We start from the raw sequence: 23,584 nt of genomic DNA on the forward strand, positions 1-23,584 counted from the left end.
AGAGTCCAATATACAGCAGGCGTTGCACTGATCAGCCTGTTAATCTCGCGTTCCATCTTACCCTCAACTGTGAACAAGACTCCAAGGTACTTGAATGTTTCCTCTTGGGGCAGGGCCTCATCCTCGACCAGGAGAAGGCACTCCACCCTTTTCCGACTATGAACCATGGTCTCAGATTTGGAGGTGTTGATCTTCACCCCAGCTTCGCACTGGGCTGAGAACTGCTCCAGTGAGAGTTGGAGATCATAGCCCGATGAAGTCAACAGCACCACATCAGCAAATAGCAGGGATGCAATGCTGAGACTCCCCAATTCAGCTGCACCTAGAGATTCTGTCCATAAGGGTAATGACCAGAATCGGTAACAAAGCCTAAGCCCTACTGGAAACGGATTCAACTTACTGCCGACAATGCAGACCAAACTTTTACAATGGTAGTACAGGGACCGAACAGCCCATGTCAGAGCATTTGGTACCCAGTGTCCCCAAATCAGCCCCCCACAGAACATGATAGAATGTCTTTAAGCCCAGAAAAAATATGTAGACTGGTTAGGTGAACTCTCATGCACCCTCGAGGATTTTGCCAAGGGTGAAGAGCTGGTCCACTGTTTCACGGCCAGGACGAAAACCACACTGCTCCTTCTGAATCCAAGGTTTGTCATCTTGTTGGACCCTCCTCTCCAGCAACTCTTCATAGACTTTACCAGGGAGGCTGAGGTGTTCCCTGAATCGGAGGTTTGACCTCCTGAAGAATCCTCTGTGCAGCACCCTGAAGAGTGTGATCCCTTTATAGTTGAAACACACCCTCCTGTCCACCTTCTTAAAAAGGGAAACCACTACCCCAGTCCGCCAATCCAGAGGTGCTGTCCCGATCTCCACACGATATTGCAGAGACGTGTCAGCCAGAACAGCCCTACCACATTCAGAGCCTTTAAGAACTCTGGGCAGAACTCATCCACCCCCAGGGCCTTGCCAGCAAACAAGTTTTTTGTACCAATCAGTGACTTTAGGCTAGAGATGGGAGAGTCCTTTGAGTTTCCCGACGCTGCTTCCTCAAAGGAAGACGTGTTGGTGGAATTCAGAGGTCCTCGAAGTATTCTGCCCACTGGTTCATGACATACTGAGTTGAGGTCAACAGCGCCCCATCTCTACTGTACACAGTGTTAATAGTGCACTGCTTCTTCCTCCTGAGATGCCAGATGATGTACCAGAATTTCCTCAAAGCCGTCCGGAAGTCGTTTTCTATGGCCTCAACAAACTCCTCCCACACACGTTTTTGCCTTAGCATCTGCCAAAACTGCACTCCACTTGGCCAGTCAGTACCTGTCAGCTGCCTCTGGAGTCTCATCTGCCAAAAAGGCTTGATAGGGCTCCTTCTTCAGCTTGACTGAATCCCTTACTGCACTCCACTTGGCCAGCCAGTACGTCAGCTGCCTCTGGAGTCCCATAGGTCAAAAAGGCTTGATAGGGCTTCTTCTTCAGCTTGACTGAATCTGTTACCGTTGTCCACCAGCCGGTTTGGGGATTGCCACCACGACATGCACCGACCACCGTACAATCAGTCGCCTCGACAGAGGAGATGCGGAACATGGTCCACTCTGACTCAATCTCCCCTGCCACCCCGGAGACGTGGTTGGGGCCTTTAAGAAATTCTGGCAAATTCCTAACAGGGGCAATTGTTGGTATCTTTGTGGGACAAGAGCTTAAAGTTTTAATGTTGACTATTCCATGCCACAAACTATTTTCATGTATTCTTCCATTTTTTTTCCAGGATGGTCTCAACCCATTCATTTGTGCAGGGTTAGATAGTGGTTGTGGCATAGGTTAAAGTCATTAGGGTACACTTAGCAACAGAATAAAGTGAGGTTGAAGTATATGTAAGCATCTGAAGAAGCCTCTATGTAGTTATCTACATACACACCCATGTGGTCTGTGGATATTGCGTTAGCATTTAACACTTGAATGAACTTGCAGCACATCTGGAGCCCACTTGACCAACAAACCCTTGAGGCTAATTCAACGCCGCCACAGTCACTTTTGGATTCAACAAAGACTTACCAGAGAACATTAGACATTTCATCCTTGAGAAGGTGTGTTTTGCACCTGTTTCAGTTGTTTGATGGACCTATTAGACTAACAGGTTGAATCAGATATACATTTTGAGGAGCTGTTTTAACATTTCAAATGTATTTTTCGCCCCACAGGAATAACAATAGAAATTTGCTGTAACGAATCTTTATTAATACTGCAGGCAATGTTTCCAGCAAGTGTTAGTAAAAGAAATGACCAGATGTTTTAACTTCAAGCAGTAAAAATTTAAGACTTTATTTTGTATAGTTAATTATTCAATTATATTTCATTCCTGTTGACTGAAAATGACATCACCTGATCAAGACAGGAATGAGTTCAACGATTTCTGGATTTGATCATGTAATGTGTACTAGCTGAGTTGTCTTTGACACTTGAGCCCTGTCAAGTACATGTCATTTATGACACTAAGAGACAAATAAATAAATCAATCAAATTTTATTTGTATAGTTCAAGAATGATTTCCCTTCCAATGTTGACATTTTCAGCCAATTCAAGCTATGTAATACATTGATGTTTTCTAATTAAAAAAAAGTCCTTAACTCTTTCAGTGCCAAGGATGAGAATTCTTAAAATAGTAATATTAATAATAATAAAATAGAACCAAAACAGTAATCAAAATAAATGATGAAATTCTAGTCAAATACGTTTTTTTTAATGGAGGGTAGCTAACACCCTTTAACTAGAGCATATCTAATATTAAGCAAAACAAGCAGTGTAGTGATAAGTGTGATCATTGGATGGCAGTGTTTTCATACATACAATACATACTTTTTAATTATAAGTAAGGAATGGAAATGAATCTTTCATATGATAGCAGCCATGTTTACAAAGACAGCACACAATATTCTGTCAGCCTTGAAAGATGAGTGAAAATCCTAAATATATTAGGCACTCTGGAGGTTGCTTTTTCCAATAACGCCGAAGGAAAAAAAAAAAAATTCTTCATGTTTATCTTTGCTCTCAGTTTTACTCACTGGTTTCGTTTATACAGTATATACTACCAAATTAATAATCAATCTGACAGGCCGTGCGTTTTTTGCTGCCTCTGAGGATATTAACGTGACAAGGAATAAATAATGACCATGAGAGAATATCAATTATGGCAGGAAGGTGGTAGCACAGATTGTGTCATTATCCTTCACACAAGGGTGGGCTTGCGGTGGCCTTTTTTATGTACAGTACTGTGTAAAAGTCTGTTAGATTTGTTGTAACAGTGATGCTCTAGCAACCATAAATACCTAGAATGTCACTCAGTACACCTTTGCCAAGGTCATACCAAGTTCCACAGCATTGTAACTACATGGTTTGCCATTTCACTATTGATACGTTTTCACTGGCAAAACCAGGTACAAGGGCTTGTGTTTAGTTTATGGTTCCAAGTGTGTCAGGTATAAAAATGGCAAAATAAAAATGAATGCTAATCTTAACCACACTCTCATTCAACACCATTTGAGAAGGAGGCTGTAGCACCTGGGGACAACTACGCACAGGAAGAAATTGAACCAAGGACCACTTGACTGTAGGACAGACAACTATGAGAAGTACTACAAATACCAAAAACTGACACACTCATGAAAAGGTTTTGTGTGCCAATAGCTGCCGCATGATGGCGGCCAAACACTGCACGCTGCTCCTCAACACATATTGACATATTTCCTTGAAGAAACTAAAAGGTAGCGTGAGCAAAAACAAAAACAAAACTGTCTAGCCCATCTGTGAATAGATTTTGATTCTAAATACATATTCCACAAACAACGTTTTAAATCGTAATACCAGTTTTAGACTTGCAAGGTCACATTGAAAAAACACTTTAAAATGGGTTAAAAATATTCTACAGTAATTTGGAGTCAAAAAGGGACTGAAAAAAATATTTGGGGCAACTTCAAACATTCAGGTTTGGTTTATACAAGGCGAATAATTTGAGGTCTTGTGTTTGGTGTAAAACAAGCCAGAAAGATGAGTCAAATTGACCCAAAAACCTAAATTGGTCATTTTAATCCATAATTATGTTATTTTAACCCCAATGTTTTTAGACTTTATTATTGTAAAAAAAATAAGTTTTGTATACTTGACTTCCTCGAAGTAAAAAATTAACAAAACCCATTCAAGTGTCAATCACTGTGGTCTGACAACCGTTAAATCATGCCTCGTTTTGAGAAGTTCCAAATTTGGACATTTCAATCCGTGTTGTCAAATATGCTAGTTTTGCCTCTGGCTGAATAAGATAAATCATTCATAAAAAAGCTTGTCCACCATCAGAGATGTTAGAAATCATTCAGCTTAATGCATCTAGCACTATGCATTGACAGAACTCCTGTCTTTTTTCCCGCTCCACCTAATAACAGTGAGGCACATTAAACAACAACATGGACAGATGGCGGACACCAGATGTTTATGATTACCGAGAATGCAAAATGTCGATTTCAACATCATTAGCAAATAGAAAGCATGAAGGGAGGGGGAAGAAATTCCTGTTCTTGGCTATGAGTCAAAGTACATAGGAATGCCCTTCATGTTTTGATCCCATAGAGAGGGGGTGGCTCGCTGTTTGATGTAATCACTGCTGCTTTAAAAAAAAAAAAAAAAAAAAAAAGGTCTGGTCGTCCGAGGCCCCTTGTCCAGATGTTGTTGCATAAGAGCTCAATGAAACTGAAAGCTGTGTTGTTTAATATTGGCTTCCAGACCCAGCGGATGTCCACTGCCAGCCGTTGAAGGTAAATCCTCGGCCACCATTGCCATGAGTTGCCCGTCTACGCTAGAAGCCTGATGATGGGTGTAAGCCTGAGACAAAGATAACCGTCCCCCAATGAAGCTCACATGGCACATCATAAATCTGCTGTTTTATAAGTACTGTCCATTCACTGTCGTAACTGTCCTTCAAACTCTGTGACTGAAGATGAGCAGAATCTCGAGACAAGAACGATCAGTCTTACTCTAGCCTCTTTTACACATTGAGATGCTGTAAAATTAGCGATTTATAGAATAGAATGGTTCTTCAATCAGTTTGTTCTTGATATAATCGTCCTGTATCATCTGCCTGGTGGCAGCAGTTTAAACATGCAGTGACCAGGCTAAGAATTGTCCTTAACAATGTTCTGTGCCCTTTTGACACTGTGCAGGTTGTCCAACGAGGGGAGGGGGCAGCCGGTGATTTTCTGGGCTGTATTAATGACCTTCTGTAGCGCTTTCTTCTCCACTACTGTGCAGCTGGTGAACCACGCGCACGCAATAGGTCAGGATGGTCTCTATGGAACAACGGTAAAAGGACACCAGCAGACTCTGGGAGATGTTGTGCTTTCTGAGAACCCTCAGGGAATGCTGTCCCTGCTGGGCCTTTCCCAGCATTTCCAAGCTGTTGAAACGCCAGGTCAGGCCATCCTTGATGTGAACTCCCAGGAATCGGAAGTCAGACACCCTCTCCACAGTACCCGCTGATGATGGCGGGATGTCAGTCGTTTTCTTCCTGATTCGATCACCAGCTCCTTAGTTTTTGATGTGCTGAAGAGCAGGTTGTTCTCCTTGTCCTTTTTTTTTTTTTTTTTTGGAGGGGGAGGGGGGGGGGGGGGGGGGGGGGCTTTCGGAATGTGTGGATGTGTTTGACCAAACCGAATATCAGAATCCTAATAGCGTTTGTGTCCTCAGTTAGCTACTTGTATGTCAAGATAATGCTAATACATTGAAGTTAATTCCCAAACAATCCTCTTCATGGAGCCAACATGATGGCAGGAACATTAATTCTTTTCTAGTGATTACTTTGTCTGATGACTCTCATGGGAAATTAGCTTGTGCTAGCAGTAATACACTGCAGCTTATGAGACAGATAGACAGTTGATTTTTTTTTTTTTGTCAATTATTGACTTCATAGGTGTGTTTGGCCCATTTTGGCAGGTGGTTAAGCACCACATATGTAAATCTAAACACCCCTAAAATATTCCGTGTCTTAAGATTTTATTCGGTATGAGTGAATTTTTTTAATCAGCTAAAGAAGTGTTAAAACCATACGACTCTTGCTGGCAACTGTTATACATGGTCAAGAGTTTGAAATACCTTATACAAACAATTTACCAAATAACTTGCTTGCAGCCTATACTCATGATAAATGTTATACCATTTCATTGTACTCACTTGATATAGTTGGTAGGGTCCAGTGCAAGGTTAGTGGGTATGCCAAATAGGTTCTAGTGATGTGATTAGTAGAAAGACTGCTGCTGATGGTAATATTGCTGGAGTTTGACTTGTGCGGCCAGAGTTTGAAAGCTCCAAAAGAAAATGGAAGAGTAGTTAGTTAGACAAGTGCTATATTGTCACAATATGCATGCATTGGAAATAGCTTAATGTCAATTACCTTTTTTACTGCTGACTGTTCGTGTGTCCTTTTGAGAGACACAAATGCAGAATTAAATATAGACTATAATCATATAAAGCATGCCTATTAACATGATACATTTTCTAGAAATGCAGTATAATTATGAGTTTGATCCATGGGGGTCATTCATAATTTGCTCTTAATTATTATACACTCAACCAGGTAATTAGAGAATGGAACATATCAATGTGGACTCAGACTATGGAGCAAAATGACCATTGGAAACGATCACCAATACATCCTTCCATCCATTTTCTAGAACCGCTTATCCTCACAAGGGTCGCAGACTTGGTGGTGCCTATCCCAGCTGACTTCGGACAGCAGGCGGGGTACACCCTTAACTGGTTGCCAGCCAATTGCAAGGCACAAAGAGACAAATATTCACACACCCAATCACACCTGTGGACAATAAAATACATGTCCAATACACCTACCATGGATGTTTTGGGAGTGGAAGCCAGAGTGCCCTGAGAGAACCCACATGGGCTTGGGGAGAATATACAAACTCCGCAGAAGAAGGCTGGAGCAAGATGGATTTGAACGCTCTGACTACAGAGCCACCAAGCTGCCCGCCAAATCATAATTATCCTAATTCAACTTAAATGCCTTATAGTGTGTTTTTTAGTTATGCCGCAGGAGTGCAAAGGGACTCCACAAATTTGAGATGTTTAACCGGAGAAGACCTCGTTTGTTAGCTAGCGACACAAATTGAGCCAAATGTTTTTGCTAAAAGACAAACTACTCTGGGTGCTGTTGTTGGTCAGTGTGTGACAAAGGGTTCTGAAGGTTAGTACACGATTTTATTACATTAGTGCATGGCCCGTTGTTGGTATACTGTATTATGAATATGTTTGCCATAAATAAATATGATGGCTTGGTAAAGCACTTCAAACAAACAACATATGTTGTAGATAAAGTGCAACCCATTCCCATTATTTTTCATTTGTCGAACTGACATTTTTCCGCACACCTACTCCGATTCGATTCTAACATAAATTGCAGATTTGGGGTGTGAGTCCAGGCCTTCATAAACAAATATACACAACACAATCTACTTCACAGCAAAATATTCCTGTGTACAACATTCATGGTAAAAAAGCATTTACCGTAATTGGATTTGGACTGAAGTTCCTCAGGCCAGAAAAGTTCATTAGCCTGAACATTAGAACAAGAGTCCCATTGTATCATCACAGTTAGCCGCCACAAAACAGCTAATGAAACTAAAAGTAAATCAATAATTAAGTGTTAATTTACTTAATTGACAATTAGAGGAATTAATTATAAATAATTGAAATCTTTGAAAGTCTGCAGGTAGTTCCAACATGCTAATAAAAAATGAAGAGGCTTCAAACCTAACTAGTGAAACAGGTAAACCTGATCCAAGTGATTGAATGCTTGCAGAAAGGTCCGGTGGGCGATGGAGATAGTTTTCACCTTCAGACGCTGCTGCTGCATTATTTATCAAAGCAGTCTCAACGCTCGCACCACCCACAATGGTTGAGCGTCTCTTAGATCCCGTTTAAATCCCAAGACACTCCTCACTCAGCATTTCCCGTTCCCATTTTCCAGGGCCAACAGCCATTGACACAGCTCCTGTTATGAAAAGTCACCAACCTATAAGCTGCACCGGTATAGAAAATACAGCAACAACAATTGAGCCAAAATTAAAAGAGGAAACAAAAAAAAAAAAAGAAATTATCACAGATAAGCCACACCGAACCATAAGCCGCAGGCTGTAACATCAGATATTTACAGATATCAGATATAAGCAGATATGCCGCACTGGAATATAAGCCGCAGGGGTCAAATCATGACAAAAAAAAAAGTTGCAGCTTACCGTCGAAAAATAAGGTAATTGTCCAAACACTAAAGTTTTCACTCACTCAACAATGCATATTCATCCATTTCTGTGGTCATTCATGATATCAGATGCATTTCATTAACAACACACTTTTGACAGTTGTTCATGATCATAAACTGTCCTTATGAGCATCCTGAAACAAGGCCAACATGGTGGCGATTTTTGACATTGTATAATCTTTTAGGCTGATGTGGCGTACTCTGATTTTGTAGGCTCAAAAAAAGTTAAAAAAAAAAAACGGCGAAGCCATCATTAAATACCCTCAAAGCCTTTCATCAAGTCCTGATCTCCTTTTCGCGAGCGTCAGAGCATCACTTGGCAGCACATGACATCAGCGGCTGAAACCGTAGTCTGAAGTCTAAAGTGTCTGAGAGCTGACGATCAACAAGTTGCCTGTAATCAGAGATGTGGAGATGACAGGCGGGGAGGACTTTGTGAGAAACGCATCACACCACTTTATTACCCCAAGCTTGTTTTGCCCTCGTTTCAACAAGTTCAGCCAATCCCAGTTAGGCTCATCTGATTTAGGGAGTGGGATGAGATCAGGTGACCAGTCGCATTCCAATTGTGGGACTAAACAGGTCGCACCCTCCTTTGACTAATTAAAAATTCAGGTTGCAAGAGACCTGCTTCGCACTTTTAGAGGGATAAGCAAAACAAAATATAAGACAAAACAAAGGGCTGCTTTAAATCAAACATCTCAATTGCTGAAAAGCATTATTTAAACACAATATTGGATTGATGAATGATAAACACATAGGAAGTCACTTAAGTGCAAGTCACAATAATTGAAGTTCCAAACTTCCAAGTCACTGGTAATTCTATTGATTATTCCATCTATGAAGTTAATCTTGTAGGACTAGCTATTATAATCCCTTGGATAATAAGAACTTGGCATTGATTTTGCATCAACGTGTATTACAAAAGCAATATTTCTCATTTAAAGTTTATTTACCAATTAAACTTGTTTATTTTGTGTTGTTTTGTGATTAAAAAACAACTAAACAACAATTAGGCCGGTTTACAAAGTGGTTAATGTTGTACTCTCCACAGGCACAGGCATTAACTTTTACACTTTGTCGGTTTGTCACATTTTGAAGTTTAAATGCATTAGTTTAGTGGGGCGCTGCCATGTCAAATAAGACGGACAGGCTCACGCCCAAGAAAGCAATCATGACAAAATATCACTCGGGACTCTATATTGATGTCTATGTTAAATATCGATCGTGGTTTTAATGGCGTAGTTTTCAAAATAACAGTCTACAGGGTGTTCAATAAATTACAACAATACTTAACTGAATTGAGGCTTCTCAATTCAATTCACAAACGTAGTGGTGAGTTCACTTGTCAAGTTGACCCAAATAGCTAGGTTCACACATCTATCCATGCCTATAATATTTTAAAAAACAAACAAACAAACAAAACAAAAAACGTTGATGTTGTGTCTCTTACCTTCGAGAGTCAAACTTTGCATGTTGCTGTTGTTTTTTTCCACCCATTTCATAAAAACACCTGACTTCTATTTTTGGTCATGTGACATTTACAATTTGATTGGCTGTTACCGGAGCCCTGAGTTTATTTAATGTCATTTTCAGTCGACAGCTATAGCAAAATGTATCTAAAATTATGTTGAATACAACATTATTAAGTTATTAAATTACACAAAATATATTTACTGCTGAAAATGGCTAATGACTCAAATGACTCAAATTAAGAATCCTCGGTTTAATACCACTGTTGATTTTGGGTCGCAACATCACACCTGTCATTAGTCGTGATTTAACTCACTCGTCAACTCGAATCATCATGCAATCTTAATCGAATTATTAAATTGATGTATAATCTTATTAGTGTTGGGGAATATGAACTTACCTTTAGGTAAATAAAACATATAAATTTAAAAACAGCTAAATTGCAAAAATGGGTTTTCTTTTTTAACACTGAACTCGGCTTGACCTGTGTAAATTTTACCAAATCGATTATGCGTCAACACAGTACTGCCCCCATGTGGAAATGAAGTATATTACCTGCCTTTTTTTTAAGACGTTGGTAATGTATACATTTGTACGGTTACGTTCATTTCATGTTTTGAGTGAGTTTATTTCTGTAAAAGATTCAGAAAAATTCACTCATGTATTCATTTACATACCATACATGTAAAATAATGACTAGGCCGTGCTGACATTTCCCCAACACTGGCCTTTACCTGAGATTAGTGTATCCTTGTTAGGATGATATATGGATGTTATATTTACCCCTTATCTCCCTTTTTCTCTCTCTCAGGTGCAAGACTGCTGACTGCAGGTTGAATTCAATGCTGCCTTTGTCAAAGCAGGTGGCATAATACTATTAATTAGGTCCTCTCAGCAACACAGACTAACAAAAGTAGACTAGAAATCAAAATCCTTTGCATATGTCAAGTTATTTGGCCAGTATTCTGTGTTTCTTCAAATCTCAGGGTTCAAAAGAAAACTACAAGTAAGCGTTCTTTATTTTACAGTAACACTGCCTACATTGGACAGATCCTTAAATAAATTTCAAACAAACAGGCACATTGATTCAGTGGCTTATATGATAAGAAACAGTAGTCTACATTATCCCAGTGGCTTCTCGGTTCAAGCACTGCAATAAATACACGATACCTTGCACAAATGCAAAACAACAACACTCATCCAAGGAGAAAATAAATTAAAAGTCAGTGCATATAATGACGCCGTCACTCTGTGTCGGAAGTCTCTAATGGCTCCGTGTTGTGCGTCAGCATGTAGTTGTCCATGTCGATGGAGGGACAGTTGTGGATGGAGTAGCGCAGACGCTCGGCCAGCACCGCCTGGCTCGTGTATGGCGGAAGACGCAGGAGGAAGAAGCACGTCTGGGCCGTCGGCAGGCCGTTGATGGGCTGGGGGAAAGCAATGGACATCAGTTATGTGTGATTTTTGATTATTTGTAGGATGGTCAGGTCCCAATATATAGCGGGACTGGAGGAAAAAAAACAAAACAAACATGGCGATTGGCTTATTATTAAAAAGTGTTAATATTTGTCAGGTATATATGCAAACTAATATTTTAATTTATAAAAACAATTGTTATCCTTCTTATTGCAGTGTTTTGGGGGGAATCAAGCATCCTATTAATTTAATCAATGCCAGACCTATTTTTTATGTATATACTTTTTTTAATCCAGATATTCAATCCAACAAGCTAAAGCAATTATTTAAAAAAAAAAATATATATATATATATATTTTTTTTTTTTACTGTTGTTTTTTTTCCTCCCCAGTGTTTTGCTAAAGCAAGGTCTAAAAATGACTGGTAAGAAAATTAGCTAAGCACTAGAGTAACTGATTACTTTAGTGCTTAACTACCTAAAGTAATTACAATTTAAGTACTTATGTGTATTTTAATACTTTAAACCTAGAGTAATTGATTACTCAATGACTAACCCAAGAGAAATTGATGAATGTTGTACTTAAATTAATCAATTACTTTAAATAATTTTATGTAGCCAAAGTACTAAAGGTCTCAAATAACGTAGCCTTAAATTATGTCCAAGAGTAACCGACTACTTAAGTAATTATTAAATACATGACATGGCAATTTGTATACACTTCTTTAGCCGAACACAATAAAAATATGATGAAAAATAGGAATAGGTACATGGGCTTGAATGTCTGGATGCAAAGGTAAAAATAAGCTTTTGCGATTAAATGAGAGAAATATAGCATCGACTCACCCGATCCACCTTGATGATCTGGAACTTCTGTGTCATGTCGGCGGGGTTAGACGGCAGCCGGGACCTGCCAGAGACGAATCGCAGGAAGAGCACCCGCTCCTCGTTGGTGAACTCCTCCAAGCTCTGCCAGAACCAGGCCACCAGCTGGTGGCTCTCTGCGATGTCACGGTAGCGCACCAGCTTCTTCAGCGTCTCAACCGACACCTCGGGCAGGCCGCACACAAGCTGCTCCAGCTGCTGGGCGGTCAGCAGGGACAGAAGCGGAACGGGGATGATGGCCGACATGCCCTCTCTGACCGATGCCACCTGGATAAATGACAAAAATCGGTTTTGCTTGTGAACATCAGAGGGAGGTGAAACCAAGTTCAAAGAGTACCAGTCAAAATTTTGGTAACACCCTCTAATTTAGTATTTTTCATTTAAAAACACCTTTTGCACAGCTTTGCATATATTGGTATATTCCCAGTCAGCTTTGTTATGTGAATGATGCTTGTAAGACTGCATAAATCGGCAAAAAGGTCCGTGTAGAAAACGGTGGTGCCGTGCCCATGGTTCGGGCGGAACTTTGAGGTTGTTAGTTTTAGTTTGACCTATTTTCAAAGTCAACTTACCAGACTTGGTCAACTTTTATCCCCCTAGTCCTAGTTAAAAGGAAAAAAATTATGGTACTACAGTCTCTACGTCACACCTGAGAGTCCATTTCATGAAGCCTGTACTGCAGTGCTCTTTCCACGTATTCCGTGCGATTAGAAAAGTTGAGGGAAATGTTTTGACCCCCGGGAACCACCGGTACCAGCCTTCCGTCTGCACTGTGGGCCACGAACGAATCCAGTGGGATCATCTTCACATTCATTAAAAAAAGAAAAAATGTCATTAGATTTTTGTTTTTCATTCAATGTTTTAGTCTGAGAGAGTTTTTTATGTGTCTTGCAAACAATCAAGACATCTCACCACATGGAAATTCTCCTCAGTGATGCCACTGTTTTCTAAGTGGAGAATGCCTTGTAAGGTGCGGAAAGTAAGAAGATCCACCTCCTCCAGGTCAGGCTCCCCTAGCGGCATGGAGCAGAGCTGCTTCCATACCCAAGGTGCCAGATGCAGGTCCAGAGGTTTTTTGGTACGTATGGCCACCGCCATTAGAATGCCCAAGAAGCGAAATTGGACCATGTGATCTTTGGATAGAGCAGCTGGGTTCAGCAGGAACCTTTTTGGACACAAGACCAAAGCGACAGACCGGATGTTTGGGACACTGAATGCTGGATTTAAGGTTGTAGGAAAATGTACCTACCTGTCAGTGTGACTGCCCACATCTGCAAAACTGTTAGGCGTACGGATCAAGAGATCCACCACATTAGACTGCAACTCCTGCTCAAAACACAACGGAATTTTATAGTTTGTGCGTGCGTGTGTGCATGCTCTTTCTTCTTGCAACACAGTGGGGACCAAATCCTGGGTTTTACAGTCTTTGTGGGAACCTCTTTTGGTGGTGACCGTTTTGATGGGCCCCACAATTTCAGAACGTTTTTGAGTGGGGACTTGCTTTTAGAGTACAGTATAGGTTTGTAGAGAATTGTGGTTGGGGTTAGGGTCCGGATTAGGGTTATTCAATCAGTTGTAACGATTAATTTTGAGGGTTAGAAAATGCATAATGCCGATGTGGTGTCCCCACTATGACAGAAAAAAAAACCCTGTGTGTGTGTGTGTGTGTGTGTGTGTGTGTGTGTGCGCGCGCTTTTTTTGTTCTTACTTGGCACATCTCTGTAATAGTGTCATCAAACACTCCCCCGGCGTCGTCCGCTCCCTCTCCGACAAGCTTGACCTTCCATGCTCGGGACGGTAGTCGCAGCTCTAGTGGATTCAGGCTAACTACTTGCTTGGCAATTTGGACAAAGATGGGCTTGCTGGACCGCCCTCTGCAGGTTGGTTGGAACAAACAAGTGTCATGAAATCCATTTTCAGCAGCTGACAAGCTAACTTATGCTTGTCTCCGACAATCGTATGTACCTTGTGGAAATGCGTTTTACAGTGATCTGTGGCCCGTATGTTTTTCCCTGGGTCATAGTTCTGCCAATGGAGCGCACCAGAGGCAGGGTGTTGACTTTTGGTGATAGAAGACCTCTGAGCTCTCCACGGACAATAGCTGCAGTCCCTGAACTGTACCTTGAAGTGGACACCTGAAAGGAGACCAGGAAAACACTAAAAACCTGGATTGGGACTGAAAATCAATATAGTGAGATGATCCATTATGGGACAGCTGAATATAGCAATGTTATTTCACTCATGGGTATAGTATTATTTAGGAGTGGAACAAAATATTGGTATCATGATACCCTGCGTCATATTCGCTCATGGAAAATATAGGGCAAGGGTCAGCAAGCTTTAAATACTCAGAGCCAAAAATCTAAGTTGTCCAAAATGCCATTTTATTATCGTTTTTGTTTTGTGCAGTTCTGAATTCAAAACTATTTCACTTCAAAACACCTTCAAATTCATGGCAGGTGTATCGAAGATACAAAATTGTCCTTAGGTGTGATTGGGTGTGTGAATGTTTTTGTGAAAGTAAGGTAATATTATCATAGTGCAAGTGAATACACAATTCGAATAGCTTGTGAGGTACCATACTGTAGGTCTGTATTGTTGGCAAACAATTGCAATTTCACCTGAGTTTTTATTTTCTCCTAATATGAACTAACATGATTACCATATTCTTGGCATCCAGGTTCAGCAGCCGCCATGACTTGTACATGAGATCAGAGAAGTGGTGAAGCACCCTGAGGCGCATGCTGAGAAGATGGGGGCTGCAGCCCTTCAATGTGTTGTATTGGGGAGGGACACACTGTGGAACACCTAGCTGGAACTTTCCAGAACCACCTACCGAGGATTTTGATGTTAGTATCAAAGCTGAACTATTAGTGAGCTGCGGGAGTGCGCGCGCACCTGAGCCTTTAATGGCGGTACAGGGCGTGGTCCATGCCGCGCTGTGGCAGCGGCCCGCCGAGATCTGTCGGATGTTCTTCCCCTGAAGGGATGTCACCAGCGTGGGCTCCTTCACCGGGTTGGAATGTCCCAGACCAAGCTGTAAAACATAGCAAACTTTGGAGTCCGATTTTGTACAGAGATAATCAACTGTTGCATTGTATGTTTTTTTAATTTATTTAATATGATGCTGAGTGCAATTTATAAAATTGTATCGATAAGTTTCATAAAGTGGTTACCTGTCCGTCACTATTGCAACCCCAGGTATAGACATCCCCAGTGGAGGATAAGGCAAGGACGTGTTCGCAGCCCAGGGCCACGTCCTCTATGAAATGTCCGTCCAGGGCCGGAACCATCTGAGGACATGTCTTGTTTTTGAGCATGGAGTCCGGTAGGCCAATCAGGCGCTCTGTTGGATGAACATCAAAATCAGATGCATTTCAATTGGCTAAATATGTAAAGGTAGTTTGGTTGTATGAATGGCACACAATATCCAAATGTATGTATATTAGTTGTGCTTATTTTTAATTTAACCATACCTTGTCCAAATGTGTACACATGTCCATCACAGGCCAAGGCAACAGAGAACTGAGTTCCACAGCTGACCTTCTTTATTCCTTTATTACACAGTTGCTCCACTTTCTGAACACATGAGCAACAAAAACACGTAATCAACAAGAATGACAATTTTCTTTTTGTGTTAGGGCCCAAAGGAGATTTTTATCGTTAATTGGACAGAGCAGAGTATGTAGGTAGCAATGGTATGTCAACATCCTACTTCCAATATACATCCCAACAACATAGTTAAATGTTGTAGAGGAAAATTTCTGCTCTGTTTGATTTTTCAAGCTATCACATCAACAATTTCAAAAGTGGTCAGATTTGCCATTCTGAATGTGGAGATTCTTATCAAATCTAGAAAAATACTCAACTGTTTTCCTCATTTTAGAAGATAGTTACTTGGCAGTTTATCGACGTGCTTCCTTGCTTGATTGACTGATTTTAGCATCTTTAATAAATATAGGAGGAAGAATTTTTAAGTGGCCCTTGCCTGAACCCTTTTTTCTGTATGTGGTGCTTACATGAAGAAGTTTATACAGCCTTTTTCAAGTCAGTCAACTTGATTATGTCAGTTCACAGTAGTCCTGGGCAAAGTATGGATTTTTTCATTTAATTTCATGTACACTGATTAATTATGGACAATTTTAAAAATAATCAAATCCAAGTTTTCTCCCTTGTTGCTGCGAAGCGCTTTGCCCTCGTGAGCTTCCGTAGCTTCCAACTTCCTCCTGTTTATTTCACATATTTTATAACATGGGGGTGGGGCAACAAGCACACACCTCAGGCATTGCATTGAATAGAATAAAATGGGATGCCTTCAATGTCACTGTACAGCTAGTGTACTATGAAATTGGCAACACCTCATCCAATAGTTTTGCTTGTGGCACAAGTTGGAATGTTTATCTTTAACAAAGTTGAAAAAGGTTTTAAGCTTGCACTCTCATAAAATGTACTTCTTTACAGAAGTATTTCATGTGAGGCAGACGTTTTGCACTAAGGGAATTGTGTGAAATGCTAGCTAAAATACAAGCACTTGTTTGTAAATTTCTGTTATTTTCACTCAAATTCTTTAAAAAAATAGGAGGGTAATTGCAAATACGGTATTTTTTTCTTTACTTTATTTTAATTTAATGTAGTTTATGTTAAAATGTTGCAATCTGCAGTTAAGTACATAAAGGCACTAAACCGCAAGTTGCTATACGAGTATCAACATACCTGAGGGTAATATTTTGCCGTTGAGGAACCAGTCCCCAATTTTCCGTAATCGCCATCTCCAAAAGCCCATACAATCATTCCGTCCGCAGACAAGACCAAGGTGTGGTTGAGACCACATGATACCTGAGAAAATATTACAATTCATATGGTTTAATTTATGTGCAATGTCCACAGCGAGGCAAAGTCTTTACCTGTCCTACGTGGTAACCCTCCAGTGCAGCCACCCTCTCTGGCAACATCTTGTTGGATGTTGATCGTTGACCCAGACGCCCAGATTCACCACTACCAAAGGTAAACAGTTTCCCATCAGACGTCACCACGGCGGAATGCCGGAAACCACACGCGAGCTGCAACCAGGGAGCAATGATTATTAAAGAAGAAAGAAATACAGCTTTGCAATTAATCTGGCATTAAATGTTCTTCACCTGAATGACATCTTCTCCTTGTAATGCCTCAATTTGTTTGGGTCTTCTTTGCCTTTCCGTGTTGCCGTGCCCCAGTTTCCCAAAATCGCCATCCCCCCAACTGAACACCTCCCCTGTCTCTGTCAGTGCTAAGGAGTGCCCGTCCGAGCCGCAGGATGTCACCAGCTGGGTCACCACGTAACCTGGACACAGACAGAAATTGCCATATTTATTCACAAGGCTAGTGGTACTTTTTGACTCATCTGCAGAGGGGGAAATGGTGATACTAAAGTACTAATCAATTACTTTAATTAGTACCTAATTACCACAGGTAATTGAATACTTTAGTTCTTAATTCATTTAGTAGCAACCATTTTGACACTCCTTCACTCCTTAAATAAGTACCTGTGATTGAATGTCTGGACAAAAACAAAAATATATATCTTTGGGATTGAATGAAATAAATATCACATACATAATAACATCGCTCTCTGCTAAAACCAGTGATGCTGCTCCACAGTTATAAAAAAAAACCTCAGGCACCATCTGTGAACCAACCAAAGCATTCTGTACATTCAGCATGATGAATATTGTTATGAAGTATTGTTACATGTTTTCTTTCTCAACATTATTCAGGTTTTACCTTGAAAAGCACAGATAATAGTAGGGACATAAAGATCGTCGGAATTTCCTTGTCCCAGCCTTCCATATTGTCCTTCTCCAACGGCCAGCACTGTACCATTGGACTGGACAAGGAAAGTACAATTCTGACCACACACCACCTAAAAAAAAAATAAATCCAAAACAACATATTATTAAGTGAAATAATAGAAGTGCAGAGATCGAGGGTGTGTGTCTCAGAGTTGCCTGTTGTGCCTACCTGTTGTGTCTGTAGCAAAGAGGGTGCTAATGTAGGCGTCATTGGATTGGTCCCCATGCCTGCCAGCTGTCCATAGCGTCCATTCCCCCACAGATACACCTCACTCTTGCCCCCTCGCTGCCAGTCCTGCAAAAAGAAGGATGCATTCAATTTACTAATCTGTTGCTTCATTTTATGAATCTGTACCCACAATTCACTAATTTGTACTCAGTGTAGTAATTTGTTCCCTCAGTTTACAATACATACAGTATATATACATACATATACATTTTTTCCTAATTATTATTATTGTTGTTATTATTATTTTACATTAAGAATACAAGTTTTCTACTCTGTACCCGCAAACAATTTTTCTCATACCGTGGTACCAGAGGGGGTCTGTAGTTTTTTTTCGTACCATTTCTGAAAACAACACAAAAATCTTAATATTATGTAATTACCTCTGGCCGGGTAGTTGCCCAGGACATCAGTTGTTCATCCATCCTGAAACTCCATTTACTGTTGTCCTAATAGACAATACAAGTGTATCAATAGCCAGTTGTAAGAACGCACTCAATGGTATTATTGTTTGCATATGATAAAGAGAATTGCTTCCTACCAGGGCTTTTGAGACGTCATCCTCATCGCTCTCCTCAAACTCTGGAACGACAAAAGACTCTGGGAAGACAATGCCACTGGCAATAGCCTCGGCACTGCGTACAGTAGTGGCATAGGTGGAGAGCCAGCTCCACTCCGCCGGGCAAGATCGGGCATTGGGGTTTGCATGATGCGGTGGGCACGGGTAATGGCACAGGTGCTCCTCTAGGGATAAACCGACAGCAAGGGAGGCCAGGCTCTGCAGGAAGGCACTGTGGACTAGTTGGTCACCGGCAACCACGTGGGCCTGTACAAAGAATAGATAACCCAAATTATTTTAGTGTATGTGTTTGTAACATGTCTTAAAAATTATGATTTTATTCATTATTTACTCGCTCATAGGCATATTGCTCTTGCAGCAGCAGTGGCAGCCTCTCCAGAAGCACTGCCAAACAAGGAGCCCGATGCAGACCCAGGATGCTCTGGCTTCTAAGGACCATGCGGCAGGAAGCCAGCACGTGATTCTGAGCAATCCACTCAGGGGTGCAGGAGATCAACAAGACATCCTGAGGAGCAAATGTGACTGAAGAATCATCCGGAACCACAAAAGTCTAACTCCTTTGAATTCATTGATCTTTTAGGGAAATGCTGTTCAAAAACAACAACACTCGACATACAGTATATTATGGCTATTTTTTGAACGAGGGAGGAAGCCAGGGTATCTGGGGGAAAACCCATGCAAGCCAAGGGAGGGGATAAACATTTTACTCACAGTTGAGATTTTAACTCAAAGCTTCATGTCTGTGAGACAAAAATGCTAACCATTGTGCTTACTGTGATGATAGTTAAAAATGATCCAAATTACCTTTGACCTCCCAAAACAGGCAACAACACCCATTTTGGGGATCCATGTAGTACTGACGACAGATCCCAAACCTGTAACGGTCTGTAACACTGAACCATCCTGCAAGCACATACATATCACTGTCAAAGAGAACTACAGTGACCCACCACTACTGTATATTGCAGTTTATATTTCACAGTCTCACTGTAATGTTGATTTTGAAGTGATTTTTTTTTTAAAAATAATTTTTAGAGCATACAGGTGACACTCAATTTTGAGTTTTGTAACTTAAGAGCAGCATTGTTACGCTGCAAGAAGCGTAATGATGCAGGTAGAACTGTTCTCAATTGGATGTAAATGCAACATAACTATGTTCATTATATGTATTGTTTAACCACGGCAGTTACTCGTCCTTTCCGACCTGTAAGGACCAGATGTTGAGCAGCCCCCCGATTCCTCCAGACACCAGAGCCATACCACTGGTGCAAAACGAGAGTGACTTCACCGCTGTAATGTGGCCGAGGAGAACAAAAACACACTTTGCATTCTCCTGAAACACAACAAGCTTGCTGTTAAAATCCCACTATTAAATATTTAGATCCGGAAAAAAAAGAAGTTATTATACCATGACATTGGCACTTCTGGGCTCTCTAAAGGGGTCGTTTAGAGTGGTTGGCACAGGCACAGCAGCACCCCCTTGTGGCAAAGTCCACACATGCACTGAACCATTCTGACAACCTCTGAAATTGTAAATTACGGTTGTTTAAAACGTTACAGTATTAAAAAGTAAGTTACAGTATTTAAAAAAAAACACGTATTACCATAAACAGGTATATACTAATTAGGAATAGGGAGGCATATATTTGAGAGAGTGACCTGCATCAATAAGAATGCACACAATATTATCCAAAACAGTCTTTGCAAGACCGTTCATGCACTGCTGTTGCTGTTTATCTTAAAGATCAACTATTTGATGTCTGTATGTGGAAAAAATAGCATGTAGAAACTGATGTATTTATTATCATCAATATTATTATCATTAAGAATGACACCGATATTGAACCAATACCTCGCCTTATTTCAAGGTATCAGTAGTCACAATGGTGGTTGATACTGTTATCGGCCTTCTTGTGGCCATTCTATGATCTGGCCCTAAAGACATACATTTTTGACGCATGAATATTAAGATGCAATTCATGTAAGTACGTGTATAAAAATAGAAAAACATTAATAAAAGTTGACATGTATTTCATGTCATCTAGTGTCAGTTCAAAAAGTGTCAGCAATTAACGCTTATATGTAAGTATCTGACTTTAGAGAATCTTTCGTCGACCTTTCTTTGAGCTAAATTATCAAATCAAATATCCGATGACATGAAACTCACGCCGCCATCATGAGCATGGGGTCCGGGGCTCGGCCTGCGAGCGGGCACCACTGAGCGACGTTGACCGTGCTGGAATGCCCAAGGGAGTGGAATGTCACCCATGCACCCCCTGAGCATCCCAGAATCTTCACCACTTCAGACCTGCCCAGGCAGAGCAGCAGGTGCCCCGTCGGATCCCACTTGAGAAAAGTGACACCATCCTGCATGTAGGGTATAGTTCACCCTCAGATGAGATAACATTCAACATTTTTTTAAAGCATGTGTGGGGAATCGTTCTTCTACTGGGGAACATTTCCATTTTGAATGTAGTTTGTGGGTTTCCCAAATTAATTCTATTGTAGCCACACCTGAAAGACGGGCAGCAATGCCAAGGGTTCATTTTCGTATGTCTCAGTAGTCGCCAAAAGGACTTTTCCACTGGGGTAGCCGACTGCAAATGGCTTTTCCTCACTGTGCCAGGCCACACACTGCGGGGCTGGGAAAGACCAAAAGACCACAATGCCCCATTAGGTATGTATATTGTGGAGGGTAATATTGTCCATACTGTAAAGTCTCTTCACCCTCCGTCCTGTAGCAGTGGGTTAGCTCGGTGGTCTTCACAAGCAAATCAAGCTCCTGCATGGTGACGCGCAGCCAGCAGAGAGAGCCGTCCAGCCGTCCTATCAGCAAGTTCTCAGTGGGTCGGGCTTTGTAAGCATCGGTCTGATCAAGGAGCCACAAACTAAAGGATGCGGCCCAACATAGCGCTGTGACTCGGGATGCCTGAGCCTCCGTGTGACAGTGAGAGCCTGCGCAATTAGGACAAACAAATAAGTCTTAACAAAAAACACAAAGCCAAATAGAGAACACATTTTTATTTTATGCATACTTTATTAACTATTATCAAAACATTAATTTATAGTATTTTTAAATTGAGTTTGTATATACCTTGTAGTTTATAGTAAGCTTTCTTTATTCATTTAATTTAGTAAAATTAGGTTGTTTCAGTTCATGTTTAGATTTTTTTGAATGGTCTAAAATGCAGCTATTTTTATATTTTATTCTATTTTGTTATTAATTATTGATTTTATTTTACTTAATGTTAATTTGTGGTTTCAACATTTTTTTTATTTGTAGTAATTGTTTGAATTATCCTTTTTAAATTGTGCATGTATTTTATCGTTAGCGGAACTTGCAGATGTTTTGTTGACGGCTTTTACAATACTTTAACATATGCAGTATTCTCCCACAGATAATTTTGTTCGAGCTGCAACATGGTCATCTATGATCCTACATATCTAGCGATGTATGTCCTATAATCATAGTTCATAATTTGCAACCGATGAGGACACGAATGAGGGCCCAACATTTACCTCTGATGTTCATGATGGTGACGTGTTTGTTCTCCAAAGCAGCCAGGAAATCTCCACCTGTACTCCAGTACACGGGCGATGACATGTGATGACACCTGCCTGCCCTCTCAGAACTCGCTCTGTCTGTTTTACTGCAGAGAGGAAAGTAAAAGATAATATAGGTGTTTTTTCATGTACGTGATGCCACCACATAAATAGATTAAAACTATAGAAAAAAGAACCATTCAATAGAACCAAAGAAAATATTATAATGTGATTTTTGTGGGGGGGAAATAGATTTTGGTTGTGGGCTGTAATGCGCAGCTCTAATCACAATTTAGGCTATTCATACCAGCAAAACCTATTAAATCAGGCATTAAAAAAGATGAGTAGTTTTTCACTATCTAAGTTTAATTTTGAAGTGCCAATATGTGTTACCTGGTTATGCAAGAGAAGGTAGTATGCAACTGAGCATTGTTCTCACTGATGCTCCACAGCTGAACCACTTTATCCTGGGAGCAAGTTGCCAGCAAGCTCTGCTCAGTGTTCCAAAAACAAGTGGCCACCTAAACAACATTAAAAAAATAAATAAATAATAGTCACAATTGACTCTCACTCTCATGGTTCACTGCTATGATTAACTTGCACTGTGTCACCGCCACGTACTAGCCACCCAACACACACCTTATTATAGTGCCCTTCCAGCCTCCTGATGAGACATTTGCGCAGATCGCCAGCGAGGTCGCTATAGGTCTGGGCCCTCCCAGGTCCGTCTCGCCCAGATGCGGCCAAAGCCTGCACCAGCTGCCGTGCTGCCCACTGGCGGTGTTGGCTGCTCAGCATGGTGGACAGGACGCATGCCGCCAGAGCATTGGCCAGCTCAAGAGGACCTACTCGAGTGCCACGGTGAGCAGAGGAGCAGGTGGAAGACAGCCCCTGATGTCCCGCATCTTGATTGGAAAGATTCAAGTATTAATTTCTAATGCATTCATCTATTCATCCATTTCCCAGAATGACTCACCATGAGTTTCATGTTCAGCCTTGTCTGCACTATAGCAGTGAGACCCTTTCTCAGTGAGCAAGGTCACAAGACTCTGCGTGACAAGGAAGGAGGCCAGGTGCTCGCTGCTGTCTCTCACATGCTGCTGCTGCTGCTGCTGCTGCTGGGTTTCGGCAGGCACTAAACTAACCGTTAGGCAAGTTCGCTCCTGCGCATCATTACTAGAAATATGCACTCCTGTAGCCGCTGCCATCAGATCCTACAAATAGCAGAATGTCACAATGTAAAAGCTAATGCCGTTTTTAGGGTCTCCAAGTGATGATTTTTTACGTCAGCAATAACATGTTTCAATATGAATAATAATAA

General features: G+C 40.9%; 1 protein-coding gene and 1 long non-coding RNA gene across 2 annotated transcripts in view; one reads left to right on the top strand and one right to left on the bottom strand.

The window, feature by feature from the left end:
- The first annotated feature begins 4,696 nt into the window (after positions 1 to 4,696).
- LOC148411616 (uncharacterized) lies at positions 4,697 to 11,638 on the top strand. Its single transcript, XR_015867950.1, has 3 exons — positions 4,697 to 4,802; positions 10,599 to 10,650; positions 11,077 to 11,638. It is a non-coding gene; the product is annotated as an uncharacterized LOC148411616 (long non-coding RNA).
- Positions 10,789 to 23,584, bottom strand: part of LOC148411617 (putative E3 ubiquitin-protein ligase HERC1) — a 47,568-nt gene continuing 34,772 nt past the window's right edge. Inside the window, exons 52-80 of the mRNA XM_088435039.1 lie at positions 23,240 to 23,477; positions 22,903 to 23,168; positions 22,657 to 22,784; positions 22,240 to 22,370; positions 21,448 to 21,675; positions 21,235 to 21,362; positions 20,888 to 21,087; positions 20,129 to 20,243; positions 19,925 to 20,053; positions 19,525 to 19,623; positions 19,052 to 19,225; positions 18,682 to 18,966; positions 18,524 to 18,589; positions 18,084 to 18,209; positions 17,847 to 17,985; positions 17,225 to 17,406; positions 16,991 to 17,146; positions 16,800 to 16,922; positions 15,563 to 15,665; positions 15,263 to 15,432; positions 14,985 to 15,123; positions 14,749 to 14,918; positions 14,052 to 14,221; positions 13,795 to 13,960; positions 13,336 to 13,412; positions 12,999 to 13,251; positions 12,736 to 12,888; positions 12,048 to 12,353; positions 10,789 to 11,214 (exon numbers count right to left, since the gene is read on the bottom strand). Of these exons, the coding sequence (XP_088291165.1) occupies positions 11,032 to 11,214; positions 12,048 to 12,353; positions 12,736 to 12,888; positions 12,999 to 13,251; positions 13,336 to 13,412; positions 13,795 to 13,960; positions 14,052 to 14,221; positions 14,749 to 14,918; positions 14,985 to 15,123; positions 15,263 to 15,432; positions 15,563 to 15,665; positions 16,800 to 16,922; positions 16,991 to 17,146; positions 17,225 to 17,406; positions 17,847 to 17,985; positions 18,084 to 18,209; positions 18,524 to 18,589; positions 18,682 to 18,966; positions 19,052 to 19,225; positions 19,525 to 19,623; positions 19,925 to 20,053; positions 20,129 to 20,243; positions 20,888 to 21,087; positions 21,235 to 21,362; positions 21,448 to 21,675; positions 22,240 to 22,370; positions 22,657 to 22,784; positions 22,903 to 23,168; positions 23,240 to 23,477 (4,803 nt within the window). The 3' untranslated portion in view covers positions 10,789 to 11,031. The remainder of the gene's footprint in view (positions 11,215 to 12,047; positions 12,354 to 12,735; positions 12,889 to 12,998; positions 13,252 to 13,335; positions 13,413 to 13,794; positions 13,961 to 14,051; positions 14,222 to 14,748; positions 14,919 to 14,984; positions 15,124 to 15,262; positions 15,433 to 15,562; positions 15,666 to 16,799; positions 16,923 to 16,990; positions 17,147 to 17,224; positions 17,407 to 17,846; positions 17,986 to 18,083; positions 18,210 to 18,523; positions 18,590 to 18,681; positions 18,967 to 19,051; positions 19,226 to 19,524; positions 19,624 to 19,924; positions 20,054 to 20,128; positions 20,244 to 20,887; positions 21,088 to 21,234; positions 21,363 to 21,447; positions 21,676 to 22,239; positions 22,371 to 22,656; positions 22,785 to 22,902; positions 23,169 to 23,239; positions 23,478 to 23,584) is intronic.

Source organism: Hippichthys cyanospilos, chromosome 15 (genome assembly GCF_059441005.1).
Source record: "Hippichthys cyanospilos isolate Australia breed blue-spotted pipefish chromosome 15, RoL_Hcya_1.0, whole genome shotgun sequence".
NCBI lineage: Eukaryota > Metazoa > Chordata > Actinopteri > Syngnathiformes > Syngnathidae > Hippichthys > Hippichthys cyanospilos.